Source organism: Delphinus delphis, chromosome 4 (genome assembly GCF_949987515.2).
Source record: "Delphinus delphis chromosome 4, mDelDel1.2, whole genome shotgun sequence".
NCBI classification, from domain to species: Eukaryota; Metazoa; Chordata; class Mammalia; order Artiodactyla; family Delphinidae; genus Delphinus; species Delphinus delphis.
In genome coordinates, this window is record NC_082686.1 from 67523381 (window position 1) to 67537780 (window position 14400).

The window sequence follows — 14400 nt, forward strand, 5'->3', positions numbered from 1 at the left end:
GAAGGAGGAACAAGGTTGGGAGGAAGGTGAGTTTAGAGTCTGTCAAGTTGGAAGCACCTGTGGGACATCCAGGTGGCGATGTCCAGTCGACAGTTCAGTGCTTGGGCCTGAACCTCAGGAGAGGCTGTATAGTTAGTCAACATTGGCATGTAACTGGTAATTAGTAATTGACCCACAGAGTGGGTGAGATAGTGTGTGGAGCGAGAAGAGCAGAGAGTTCCTACTAGGATAATGATGCTGAAGCAGAAGGACCATTCCCTAGATCCAGCTGTAGAGTTTGGTAGAACATAATCCAACCCTTGATTTACCTGCATCCTTTCCAAGAACTATTCTTCAAAGGTTTATGGAGTATCATATTATAAATGGAACCAGAAATCTGGGATGAGGAGGCCCCGAAAGTGGGGTGGGGGGAGTACAATAATAAATAAAAATAAGTGGCCTTCTCTGACATTTTTGTTTGATTTGGAGTCAGATTTAAACTTAACTATGACTCATTCTGTATTTTCCATACAAACATATATGGTGAATAAAATAGCATTACTAGTAGTATAATACAAGGAACTGCTACCACTAGGCCAACTCTGTGCATTATTCACACGGAAGAATGAAGGGATTAAAATCCAGTGGCAACATCAGTGAAGGCCTCAGCTTATCAATGGCCTCTTTAAAATGAACATGGTCCTTCTCTGATATGGGCAATTGAAATGTTCTGTATCTTATGTGAAGTGCTATAAAAATGAGGCTCAAAGCCATGCCCTCCCCACCTGCTACCCCTCAGCCTCTCTAAGTGGAAATTCTGAGCCACTTCTGTTTCAGTCATCATAACAACATGGGATTTAGGCTTAGTTGAATTCATTTTGTTTCTCTTTTGTTTTTAGAAAGTACTACCCGCGGTCTCTGCATGATGTGGCTTCTGAAGACTCAAGAACCACCCGCCTCACTAGCCTGCGATGGAGAGGGCAGAAGTGGAAATTCAAACACCACGGTTCCATTCTGTTACTAATTCTGTAGACATGTGCCTCCACCGCAGGGAGTAAGTCACACCAAGGGGGAAAGTTCTCAGGGGCCCCCAGACCACCAGCACCCTTGTCCCTCCCCCTGGAGAGAAAGCAGAACTATGGCATTTTATAGCTGCTGTTGGATCTTCTTGGCTTTTACCTGGTGTACTTCTGCCTATGGGCCTGACCAGCGAGCCCAGAAGAAAGGGGACATTATCCTCGGGGGGCTCTTTCCTATTCATTTTGGAGTAGCAGCCAAAGATCAAGATCTAAAGTCGAGGCCGGAGTCTGTGGAATGTATCAGGTAAGGTCAGGAGCCACCCTGGAGAGTCTTTTCTCCTGGTGGTTGGAGAAAAGCTGTACCAAACCTGAAATAATTTTTTCAAAGTTGGTTCTCTCTTTTCAAAAATGGTGACTGGTAACCATGCTGAAGCTTATTATTCCCCCCCCCCTCATTTTTTTAAAAGAAATTTTTCCAAAAATAAAATGTCAAAGATACTGAATAGAAAAATCCATGGCCTGTTGGAGCCGTGCTTGGTCACTTGGTAACTCAGTCATCATTGTTCACCTGGAGGCTGTGTTACTTAATGGAAGACCAAGTACCTAGAAAGAAATTTATTGTAGGTTTTGCAAACCTGAGTAGTAAAATCTCCCAATGACCTTAAGTGCCCCAGTGGTCATAATACCTGAGTGTTGGCTGCCTCACTCTTATTTTTTTTAAGGATTTTAAAGCTGAAAGAAACTTCAGTGGCTGGCATGACCTGGGCGTCTTCAAAATGCAGCCCGTAGCATTTGGAATCACTCCCATTAGAATTCTTATAGGAAGCTGAAATCCCCCTGCTAACGCAGAATCCATCTACATAGATAGAGAAACACAGAATCCATCTTAACTCTCTCACTGGACTCTGTCTTCGGCCATTTGAAGACAGCTAACATGCCCCCTTGAATCATTTCTTTTCCAGACCAAATAGTTTTCTAAATAGTTGTTTCATGACATGATTTTCAGACCCTCACCATTCTGGATGCCCTCTCTCTGATGTTCCCTAATTTATCATGACTCTTAGAATATGGCGTCTAACACTAGGTACAATTCCTTCAAATAGTATCTGACTTCTGCGGAGTACAGAGGGCTGTATATCACCTGCCTTAATCTGGACATCAGAGACCATTACTGCACCTCAAGTCTTGACCCATCTTGTGAGAGAGAAGAGCACTTTCTCTTGAGATTTGCAACTTCCAGAAGGGATCCAGCACTTTCCCTTGGTCTTCCTGATACCTAGAAAATGAAAATGAAAACTAGAATCGTTCCAACAAAACTGGATTTCTGCTCGTGTTCTAATGAGGGCTCACAAATTAGATAACATTTTCACATTTTTTTATGAGTGCAGAAAAACTAAGTGTAGAATTTCACTGATGCTGTTTATATCCTTCACGTAACCCATGTGGACAAATATCCTTTTTGTTGTTCCCTTGCTGGACAGAGTCGTGCAGGTGCCACATACATACCTGAGATCAAGCAAGAGCTTGTTCTGAAATAATATATATATATATATATATATATATATATAAATTGTATTAAAGAAAGATAGGAAAATCAGTTTAGCAGTATAGATGTTTTAGGTAATGAAAAATTCAGTAATAGATCTTCATAACTTTGCAGGTTTAAAAAAATAAATAAATGAAGGAAACATGAAGAAAATGACTAAGAGAAAATGTCACATTAAAAGTTAGACCAGGACATTTAGGACCCTAACTGATACAGTGAAGTATAACAGCTTGTATTTCTTTCCCCCTGCCTTTGAGTTCAAGTCAGGAAACCCACGATACAAAGAGAGAAACTGCAGACTTGTTAGCTTTTCTTCTCTGGGTGCTGATACACTGATTCAGAACATTTATCAAGCTCTCACTATGTGCTGTGTCCTGGAAGAGTGAAAACTATGTCACTGACCCTGTTTCGCTTTGTTAATTTGCTTGATTTTTATTTAAAATAATGTTCTTTGAAAAGCAATGCATGCTTATTTTTTAAAATAGAAAGTATAAAGACAAAATCACACAATTTTAAAACTCATCATTCTACCACCCAGAAGTGACCACTGTTTGTGAATAGCCTTCCGATGCATAATATTTGTTTGCTTGTTTGTTTATGAAGATATCACTCATTTCCCTTTCCTCTTCTACCTCCAGGAATGTCAGTTTAAATTTGTGACTCTGCAAATCTGAAGTTATTTTTAGCTTCTTATGTATTCAAATCCTAATCTATTTATATTTTCCCTGGTCCTTTTTTTTTTAATATCTCTGTATTACTTTTACTAAAGTACCTCATATCAGTTATTTCAAATTCTTTGTTGGATAAGGCAGATACAAATGATTCATTCTATTACTAACCACAATCCTTGTTATTATTAGTCCCTAACTCTGTGTGAGGCACCATGCTGAGAATTGTGCATAATTATCTCATGCTCACAGCCACCCTCTGAAGTAGGTGTTATCCCCATTTTACAGAGAGGACTTTGAGTCTCAAAAAACACAACGTCATGAAACCAGAGTAATGGAACGAGGTTCAAACCAGCTTTGCCCAGTCTGTACTCTAAAGAAGTTGACCAGAAAGCCTCTTGCTTTCTTCCATTTCTTTCTTCCAGGTATAATTTCCGAGGATTTCGCTGGCTACAAGCTATGATATTTGCCATAGAGGAAATAAACAGCAGCCCAGCCCTTCTTCCCAACATGACCCTGGGATACAGGATATTCGACACTTGCAACACTGTTTCTAAAGCCCTGGAAGCCACCCTGAGTTTTGTGGCCCAGAACAAAATCGATTCTTTGAACCTTGATGAGTTCTGCAACTGCTCAGAGCACATCCCCTCTACTATCGCCGTGGTGGGAGCAACTGGCTCAGGCATCTCCACAGCGGTGGCAAACCTGCTGGGGCTCTTCTACATCCCCCAGGTACGCGTGCCATCTCAGATGGGGCAATGTGGGCAGGGGCCAGGAAAGCAGGCTGGGAGGATGCCACACCCAGTGTCCATACAGTTTGCTATTTTCCCTTCTCTGGCTTTACTTTGGCACAAAAGATCTTTTAATTATCTCTATCGTGACCACTGGGGATTTTTGAGACCCCAGAGTCAACAATGTCAACTGAGCCTTCACAATTCTTCCAAAATTTTTTTAAACATACCTTGTATAAAACTTTGCCTTTTATTCCAAAGGGTTCAGTTATTTATTTTCCACTCCATTCCATCAGTAAATGGCTGTTCTTCTGCCTTTACTAAAAGGAATGAGACCAAATGATGTAAATCCCACCTTTCAAACCCAAAATATCTGCCCCAAATCCTAGTCCCTTAAAAGTCTCTGCCTCTCTCTCCTCTGGTTGAAAGTTTAGCTCGGAGGAAAGCAGAGCATATTTTCTCACAAAATCGGAACTTAATCATTATCTTGCACATTCTAGAAATGGAAAATATTCTATTTCATTCAACAAATACTTGTAGAGTGTATATGAATAAGCAGTTTCCACCCTGCAGGAACTCAGCCTAGACAGGGAAATAGACGTCTACATTTTCAGATACTAACAATTCACTGAAATAAGTGCTTTAATAAACATTTGTTCAAAGTTGCATATGTTTTTCACCAAAAAAAGACAGCAAACTCTAAATGCCATCTTATAACCTGATTTTTTTCCCATTAACACTATAGAGCAAACCTTTTTTTCATATTAATATTTATAGGGCTGTGACATCATTTTATAATAGTGAAAAACTGGAAAAAACCTAAATGTCCATGGGTGGGAGAATCAGCTCAATTGTGTTGCATCTCATATATCAATTTTTTAATTTAATTATATATCACACTTTAAATTATTTTCTTCAGTGTCTAGTATTTAAAATTTTTAAGACTACCTTTGATAAATTCACATTTCTATGCTGGGAGGTCTCTGTTTCCTTGGTGATAGCCATTATCCCTTTCTATACATGTGGCAACTGAGAAAGTCTTGTCATCATTTCCCGAATCCTTACTTCAGGGAATTAAAGGTGTTTCCCATGGGGAAACCCTGGCTCTATAATCTTTGTGCCAAAATGATCTGACAAAGCCCACAAGAGTAAATGTGTTGGGCAAGATGCAAATATGCATCTTTATATTTGGCATATTGCGTAGTAGTATTTTAGATACACAGTTAAAGCAGGTTGTCATAGCCAACAGACATAAGATGTAATTGCCACCAAGTAAATAAAGAACACGAAGGGGAGGGTTTTAATTCATTGTGGTTTGGATGAAATATAAGGTTAAGTTGAGCTTGAATTATAAAAGTGCTGAGAAGGCTATAATGATTATCAGTCAAACCAATGTAAGTGTATCCGCAGCAGTGGTTCTCTGTCATGGCTGCCTGTTGGAATCACTTCAAGAGCTTTAAAAATACTGATGCCTGGGACTCACCCCCCAGAGATCCTGGTTTAACTGATATGAGATGCAGCCTGGGCGTCAGGAGTTCTGAAAGCTCCCTAGATGAGTCTAATGTGCAGCAGAGCTGGGAACCACGCCCTGTTGGGTGAAGGCAGAGGCCCCAGTTGAACTTCTTATGCCACTCACGCCACCTAGTGGATGGAACAAGCAGACCAGCTAGAACAAGTTGTGGTTAGAAGTTTTCTGAATCATTCATGAAACTCTCCCCTCTTACAATAAAAAAATTTTGTGTGTTTTTAAGGGGTTTTTTTGGGGGGGAGTGGGTAATGAATTGGTATTTATCCCCACTTTTATAGTTTTCCTTTTAAAAAGTGGACAAATATTATAAATGCATTCTTTAAGAGAAACATATCCATGGAGGATATGTTTATTTGTAATTTTTATATCTTTAAAACCCTTTTTGGCCCATTTTTCAAAAAAGTATCAAGAAGTAAGCAATACTGAATGAATTTACAAAAGGCCTGAGTAGACTTTTCATTTGCAAAAACCTGATCAAGAAGCCTGTTGTTTGGGTCTGCAAATAGAGCTCTCTAAAAACAATAACATCTCAACAATTACTTAATCTAACTACCTGCCTCATGAGGTGTCACAGTAGAGCAAGAAGGAGCTTATTTTAATAAAAGGAAAAAAATCACTTTCATATTATAACTCTCAAAATCAAAGCTCTTGTCAGAAAAATAATGCCTGCTCATTAGCAAAGTTGGACCAGGTCTTTCATGTATCAATGTCTTTTATGTTTTTGATGTAGAAACTATTCATTAATAAGAAGAAATATATAGAAAGAATTCATTTTAAAGCACTGAACATTGAAAACTAATTGTTTCAATCAGTGAAAAATAGTAAAAAGGCATTCCCCCAAATTTCTTCAACATGGTATTCTTAAGAAGTTTTAAATCTCTCTAGAAAACTGGAGAACAAGAGATATTAAACGTTCTTTCATTACCAAGAAGAAATTCCATTCAGTGTAAAAAGGTTTTGTCCTTCATAGGGAACAAATGTATGGACACCAAGGGGGGAAAGTGGCGGGGGGTGGTAGTGGTGTGATGAATTGGGAGATTGGGATTGACATATATACACTAATATGTATAAAACGGATAACTAATAAGAACCTGCTGTATAAAAAAATGAATAAAATTCAAAAAAAAAGAGTTGAAAGACAAGACTGCTAATGGCAAAAATGCTGAAAGAATGCAGGGATGAAATATGAATAAACCTCAAGTTAAATTAAAATAAAAATACTTTGTCCTTCAGAAGAAATGGTTCAATAACTTGGAACTTCCTAACTGGTGAGCCAAGACACACAGGAGTGCTGCAGATAGGCTGAGATACTGACCCTCTCCAGGTCTGGGATGGTGGGTGGGGTCTAGGGTGGTCAGAACACACCCATCAGGGCTGGTCAGCCTCCTCCATTCACCCCACCTTCTATGTTTGCCACAACTTGAAAAGAAATTGGGAAGCTCTGCACTAACGAATGCTTTACATGATATTTGGAAACTTCTTCAGGCAAGAATCTTTTACCACAAAAGGTAAGGCTTTCTACCCTTGGTGACCCACATCCATGCTCAAATATAGTACTGGCTATGTCCTAGAAAGTGGAAACACATCAAGGCAGCTTCTCCAGGGTTCCTTTTCAGCCTCTTTAGGTTTTGGAGACCCACAACAAAAGCCTGTCAAGAGGCCTCGACCACCACTTGAAATTGCACAGAGGAAAGGGCTGCCGGTGGTGGCTGAACTCACTGAGAAGCCAGGAGAGGAAAGGATGTTTTTCTGACTGTATTTAATGATGTACATCATCATGATTGTGATGAAGGGGAATTGAGCCTAATGAACCTAAATGGCTAATTGAGCCTAAATAATAAACAGTTCTTAGAAATGACTGCAATTGAGGGTACTTTTATCTAAAGTACTTCTGGCATGGAGGAGGTGGGGAGATAGGGGAGGGGAGAGAGGGAATAGCTGGAGACTGGAAGAGAGAAACTAGGCAGAATAAGAAAGGGGAACCCCAGAGGCTTCTCTAAAGAGCCTTAGGTTCATAACCCAAAGGGAACCTGATTCCTTCCAGAAGTCATGGACAAAGTGTTCATTATAGTAAAGGGGAAGCTAAAATGTTCAAATGAGAACCTGGACCCCACAGGCAGAAGATATGTACGTGGATATATTGTAGCCAATGAGGCAGCATGGAGGAAGTTAGGAGAAACTATGGAACAGTGCATAAAGGTTAAGTAGATCCTACTGTTGTTGGGTTGACTTTATGATCAGACCCATTTTTGAAGGTAGCATTGTGAAGGATCACCTGCTGGGAATTAGAATGCTCCTTGATAGACTGACAGATGCTTGAGTGCTCACACTGGAGAGGAGTAGATTCTGGTTGTCTTCACGCCTTCATCCTGTCTGCAGTGACCAGCATTTGATATATTAGATCAGTGAATGTTCAAAAAGCCTCCTCCACACAGTCTGGAGGCTCACCTGGCACCTCAATCACTCACTCATTCTGTGTTCTTTCCAGGTCAGCTATGCCTCTTCCAGCAGACTCCTCAGCAACAAAAATCAGTTCAAGTCCTTCCTCCGTACCATCCCCAATGATGAACACCAGGCCACCGCCATGGCTGACATCATCGAGTACTTCCGCTGGAACTGGGTGGGCACAATTGCAGCTGATGATGACTATGGTCGGCCAGGGATCGAGAAGTTCCGAGAGGAAGCTGAGGAGAGGGACATCTGCATCGACTTCAGCGAACTCATCTCCCAGTACTCTGATGAGGAAGAGATCCAGCAAGTGGTGGAGGTGATACAGAATTCCACAGCCAAAGTCATCGTCGTCTTCTCCAGTGGCCCAGACCTGGAACCCCTCATCAAGGAAATCGTCCGGCGAAATATCACGGGTAGGATCTGGCTGGCCAGCGAGGCCTGGGCCAGCTCTTCCTTGATCGCCATGCCTGAATACTTCCATGTGGTCGGAGGCACCATTGGATTCGCTTTGAAGGCTGGGCAGATCCCAGGTTTCCGGGAATTCCTGCAGAAAGTCCATCCCAGGAAGTCTGTCCACAACGGTTTTGCTAAGGAGTTTTGGGAAGAAACATTTAACTGCCACCTCCAAGAAGGTGCTAAAGGACCATTACCCATGGACACCTTCCTGAGAGGTCACGAAGAAGGTGGTGGCAGGATAAGCAACAGCTCCACCGCCTTCCGACCTCTCTGTACAGGGGATGAGAACATCAGTAGTGTCGAGACCCCTTACATGGATTATACACATTTACGGATATCCTACAATGTCTACTTAGCCGTCTACTCCATTGCTCATGCCCTGCAAGATATATACACCTGCATACCTGGGAGAGGGCTCTTCACCAACGGTTCCTGTGCAGATATCAAGAAGGTTGAAGCTTGGCAGGTACATCCTTCACTTAGATAGCAGTTCACTGTGTAATAAAGCAGAGTTAGACTGATCCAAGCAAGACAGATTAAAGTGGTTACCTCAAAAAGCCAATATCTAAGTGAGGTCACTAGATGTAGCCTGGGATTCAACTTGCCTTTTCAAACATCTGAGCAACTGACTTCTGCAAAATTGATAGTAATTTAATTTGATTATCTGTTTGAACCCTTGAGCTCAACTATTCTTTAGTCTAGTGGTTCAAAATATCAGGAGTATGGTCCCTAAATGTTTTTAAATATCCTGGGACAGATTTAGTACTGAGTGGAGTGTTTTTATAGTGCTTAAATTAAATATATTGTTCCCTTGTACTTAACAAGTATTTCTTGAGTACCTATTATATTCCATATACCAAGGGGCATAAAACCATAAAACTAGTGTCACTATGTTTAGCCACCACTTTTGCCATTATATTATTCAAAATATAATGTGCTGGACCCCCCCATAAGTCAACTAAGCTTAGGACACAAGCAAATCAAGGGCACAGAAAAAACTCTTCTTAAAAGGATATTGGATATTTCAAAAAGAAGCACTGAAGTAGTTGTCATAGAAAATAATCAAAACTTAAGTGGATTGGGCTTCCCTGGTGGCGCAGTGGTTGAGAGTCTGCCTGCCGATGCAGGGGACATGGGTTCGTGCCCCGGTCCAGGAAGATCCCACGTGCCGCGGAGCAGCTGGGCCCGTGAGCCATGGCCGCTGAGCCTGTGCGTCCGGAGCCTGTGCTCCACAACGGGAGAGGCCACAACAGTGAGAGGCCCGCGTACCGCAAAAAAAAAAAAGAAAAAAAAAATTAAGTGGAATCCCTACACTTTAGTTTAGACTTGTTTTGTATTCTTCAATTATATGCAGGAGAGACATCATAATCTTTTTTATTTCATAGAGCTTCTGAAGATAAAAGTCTGGCCCAACTTATATCCCATGGAGCTGTTCATGTCTTGCATATGTACCTTGATTTTTCAATAAGACCGTGTTTTACGCTCCTTTTGTATTTTCCTCAGTCCCAGACTGAGCTATCAGAGAGTGCATGATGCGGGGTGGGGCGTGAGGGGAGGGTGTGAATCCCTGAATATGGGTTGAATGACTCAGCCTCCAGCTTCAGCTATGGCTCCCCCACTTACTGGCTACATCATCTCAGGAAAGACACTGCTCTGCTCAAGTCAGTCTCCTCATCGTTAAAATCACCCTAATACCCAGCCTACTTTCCAACCAAGTTTCTTTTGAAGAGGAAGTAAGATGATATATGTAAAAGCAATTTGTAAATTTTCAAACTCTTAAACAGGTGGTGATTATTTTAAGTAGGATTTCAATATGCCTCAAATTAATCAATCAACTGAGTAAAACATGATAATGAAACCAGCTTTGCATACAGAACCCAACCACCACAAACCTTGGGAAAAGATGCCAAGAACCAAAAGAACGTACATCCTATGTCAGTCACTTTAGAGATTCTCATGGGATGAGGAGTGACTGTCTAGGCTGGTAGAATGAGCCAAAAGGACCTACAAGTTCTTAGCCCTTCTCGTGCGTGGGACGTGTCACTCAGGCATCATCGTTGGCTAAAGTTTCTAATCTTTATGAGGGACTGAAAGTTTCCTTCCTCACATTGCACCCCACACACTGCCTGGCAAAAAAAAGGGAGCTCTAATGAAGGTTAAAGACCAAAAAGACTTCAGGAGCCATGATGCCATGGAGTGGAGTTTTAAGAAAGAGGAATAAAGGGACAGTCTTTTCGTAAATACTAGTGTCTTTCTCTCTTCCCTTCCATGTCTCCCTCCCCTTCTTCCTCTCCCTCTTGAAAAGCCTATGGGGGAAAAAAACCTAAAGAAAAATCCCAGGGTGGGATTGAAGGGAAAAGAGGCTTCCAGTAGGTAGTTTGACAGTTCTGCTCTCCAGGGACTCCTCTCCCAGACAAGGAAGTAAAATCCAGATGGCCAAGATCAAAGCATGGGCACATGAGAAAAAAAGCCAAGAATTAGGCTATAGTCAAGGGTGGGACTCTCCGCTGCATGCAATAGAAAATTCAAACCAAAGTGACTTAAACAAAAGAAGGAACATTATTAGCTCACAATACTGAAAAATCTCAGAAATACCGCAGGTACAACTAGATGCTCTCATCTTCATCTCTTTGTTCCTTTTCCTTGGGCTTAGCAGTTTCCAGCCTCTGTAGCAGCTTCAGGCTCATAAAATCCTTACTGCTAGGCTCTGCTTACTTCCCAGGATTTCTTGGAAAAGTCCCAGAAACCACGTCGATTAGACAGCCTAAGATCACAAGTCCATCCCTGAAGCTAGGAGTGGCATTCTCCCAAACTACTTAGACTGAGAGTAAGAGGGGGGTTGGATCCCCAAAGGGCAATCAGAATGCTCTTACCGAAAGGAGGAGGAAAGAGTAGCAAAGTGGGCAAAATAAAAAGTAGCCACTACACAGACACCTCAGCTGACCCTCGGACAGGTAAATTCGTGTCCTCCTGGCTCACATGCGGTCTGGCACAATTCATCCAGGAGAGGAGACAGATAGGAAAATAGGGTCAGAGCTCTGGGGAGGAGCAACATGTGGGCATTGCCCAAAGTGTCCTGTGTGCTTGCTGTAAGTCTCCTTTAAGCCTTAGGAACCCAGGCGGTTGGGTGGGCATTCTGGAATTTAAGCACTTGGCCATGTCTCTGTCTATCAGGAGATGGACCAACAATTCTTCACTCTCATTACTAACACCTCCATGGAAACCTATCACTCATACAATCTAATCCAAGTATCTCAGCCTGGAATTCCAGCCCCACCTTCTTTCAGTTCTCTTATAAGCCAATCTGCCTGGTACCTCCCCACAAGCACTTATTAGTTTTTGGCACAGTACTTTTACCTGAAGAGCTATCAAGTTTTGTCTCCTCTATCATTGTCCACCACGAACTTTTAACTCTTTTTCAAAATTCACTTTCTCCTGGAAGTCTTTTCAAATCATACTACCCACACACACTTGCTGACCATGCTTTCTTCCTCGCTTTTGCCGTTTATGTATACCCAAGTTAATCTTCCACAGCTCTTCAGTTAACCAAAATAGATTCTTATCAACTAAACTTCTGATTAAATAAGGTCAATCACAATCTTCTTCTTTTGTTGATCTTTTCTCCCCCTAAAATTTATCAATCAAGTCATATGCCTTTAAAGTAACACCAACCAACAGGTAACTTAAGAGCACACAACACCCAATTCCCTCCTGACCTCCACAGAGACCCCAAGCCCTCCTCACACGGTTCCTCAGCTCTCTCTTCCCTCTGATTCCTCTGCAATACTCTGAGCTTCATACGAGCAGGAACTATGTCTGTATTGTTCAGTGCTGTGTCCAGAACACCTGACACCTGAATATGCGTAGAATAAGTGAATGAATGAATGAATGAGTAGCAATCTAGTTGATTTGACCTGACAACATGACATAGAGTCCTTTGCAGAGAATTATTCTACCCAATAACCCAGGCTTGAATCAAATGACTCCGGCCAGGGTAGTCTAGACTCTGATTAGATGAGCCTGGGTCACATGCCTAATGATCAAATTTGAATGGAACATCATGTAAATAAGTAGGTAAGGAACCACCGGCTTCCTTCTCTCAGGACAATTGTGCACAAGGCATGCTTCCTACTTTCCCCCACCTTACACCAACCACTCACTAGTCAAAAAATAGGCATGCATGGGAATTTCCTGGTGGTCCAATGGTTAGGACTTGGTGCTTTCACTGCTGGGGCCCAGGTTCAATTCCTGGTTGGAGAACTATGATCCTACAAGCTGTGCAGCGTGACCCCCCTCCAAAACAAAGGCATGCATGGTGAAAGAACCATGGTGATAACAGAAGTCAAATGGAATTGATCTGACCAGGAAGTTTGGGGGAAGGGGACGAATTGAGGTGAGAGCCAGAGGAGATGGAGGGGAGATAAGAAAATACGACTGAGGTTAGAGAAAGCAATTGGTCCTGGGCTTCCCTACACATAGCACAGGAAGCGGCCAAGAAGCAATAGGCTCCTTATCTCTGTGAACTGTCCCTCATTATCTATGTGAATGGGGTGCTTCGTGCATTCCATCCCATTTTCCCTCTGTACTAAAAAGTGATACCCTATGTAAGCTCTGGAAATTCTAGTTTCTAGTCTTCGGCTTAATTCAATTGACCTTGAGAGTACATACCAAGAGGTGATTCCCATTTATGCTTATAATGAGCAATAATTTGACTTTAAAACCCTTTAGAGGAAATACCCTAAAAGGCCACAAGATGGAAATATTACCACATAATAGATAACACATGACCATCTAAGTGACGCGTGTTACGCGCATCTGTCCCTCTTTTAGTAGTCTTTCTCCGTGTTTGGTTTTCTTTTTGAGCCTGTCAGTCTCTGTCTGTATATTATATTCTATGTTTAAGTCTTTCTTTTAGCTTTTTTCTTTTCTCTTCCCCTTCATTTATTTTTTCTTTCTCCTCATATTTCTCCCCAAATAAAACAACTTAGAAGTGTATTATACAGAATTATAATCTCAAGTATCGACAAAATTGTGTATTTTCTTTTTTAATGGAACTATTAGTTCCTTCTTTGAAAATTCGCGAAAAAAAAAAAGGGAGTTCCTTGGCGGTCCAGTGGTTAGGACTCTGCACTTTCACTGCTGAGGGCCCAGGTTCAGTCCCTGGTTGGCGAACTAAGATCCCACAAGCCTCACAGTGCAGCCAAAAATAAAAAAATAAAAATAAATAAAATTCTAAAAGAAGAGTGTTTTCTCTGGAGGAAATATCTAAATTATTTTTTAGCTTATGTTGCTTTTTTGTGGTTCAGTGGTTATCAATTTAAAGATTCCCTATCATTGCTTTTAAGGGTGAAATTGTTCCCATCTCCACCTTCCCTGTTATGCAAGGTATGATGCAGAAAATTAGGTGCTCGAGTGCAAAACATGCAAGTCAACATGCCAAAAGAAATATTAAAGATGCCTAAAGAGATGACTTAAAGACATGACTTAGTAAACAGATAAGTGATTATTAATGGACAAGGTGCAAATTTTGACTAGAAAAATGCAACACTCGTGTGATCTTGCTTGCATACCTGCTGTGAGGATGAAACACTACAGTACTATGCAGGTTAGGATTTGAAGTAAGGAAGAAAGTAAAAGATATCATCTGAATAGGCCTTTAAGTATGAATCAGATGTGTGAAAGGGATCTATTCCTTGAAGGAAATATCAAATGCAAAGGCAATTCCCAACAACACAGGCAAATCACAAAAACATCATGCTGAGTGAAAAAATCTGGACTGAAAAAAAAAAGTACAGACAGTATTGTGCAATTTATATGATATTCTATCTCTAATGGTAGAAAGAAAACAAGCAGTGGCCTAGGGCTGCAAATGGGGTGAGGATTGACTTGAAAGGGACATTAGGGAACCTTTTGGGGTGACAGTAGTGGTGGTTACACAGGCAAATACATTTGCCAAGACTCAGAGCTACACTCTTAAAATGGGTGCATTTTATCCTATGTAAACTGTACCTCAATAAAACTG

The 14400-nt window shown here is 41.3% G+C and overlaps 1 protein-coding gene across 2 annotated transcripts in view; it reads left to right on the forward strand.

Annotated features, from left to right (window-relative positions):
• Positions 1–1117: 1117 nt before the first annotated feature.
• Positions 1118–14400, forward strand: part of CASR (calcium sensing receptor) — a 28522-nt gene continuing 15239 nt past the window's right edge. For both annotated transcript variants that reach the window (XM_060009908.1, XM_060009909.1), the window contains exons 1-3: positions 1118–1302; positions 3638–3944; positions 7960–8844. In XM_060009908.1, the coding sequence (XP_059865891.1) occupies positions 1118–1302; positions 3638–3944; positions 7960–8844 (1377 nt within the window). The remainder of the gene's footprint in view (positions 1303–3637; positions 3945–7959; positions 8845–14400) is intronic.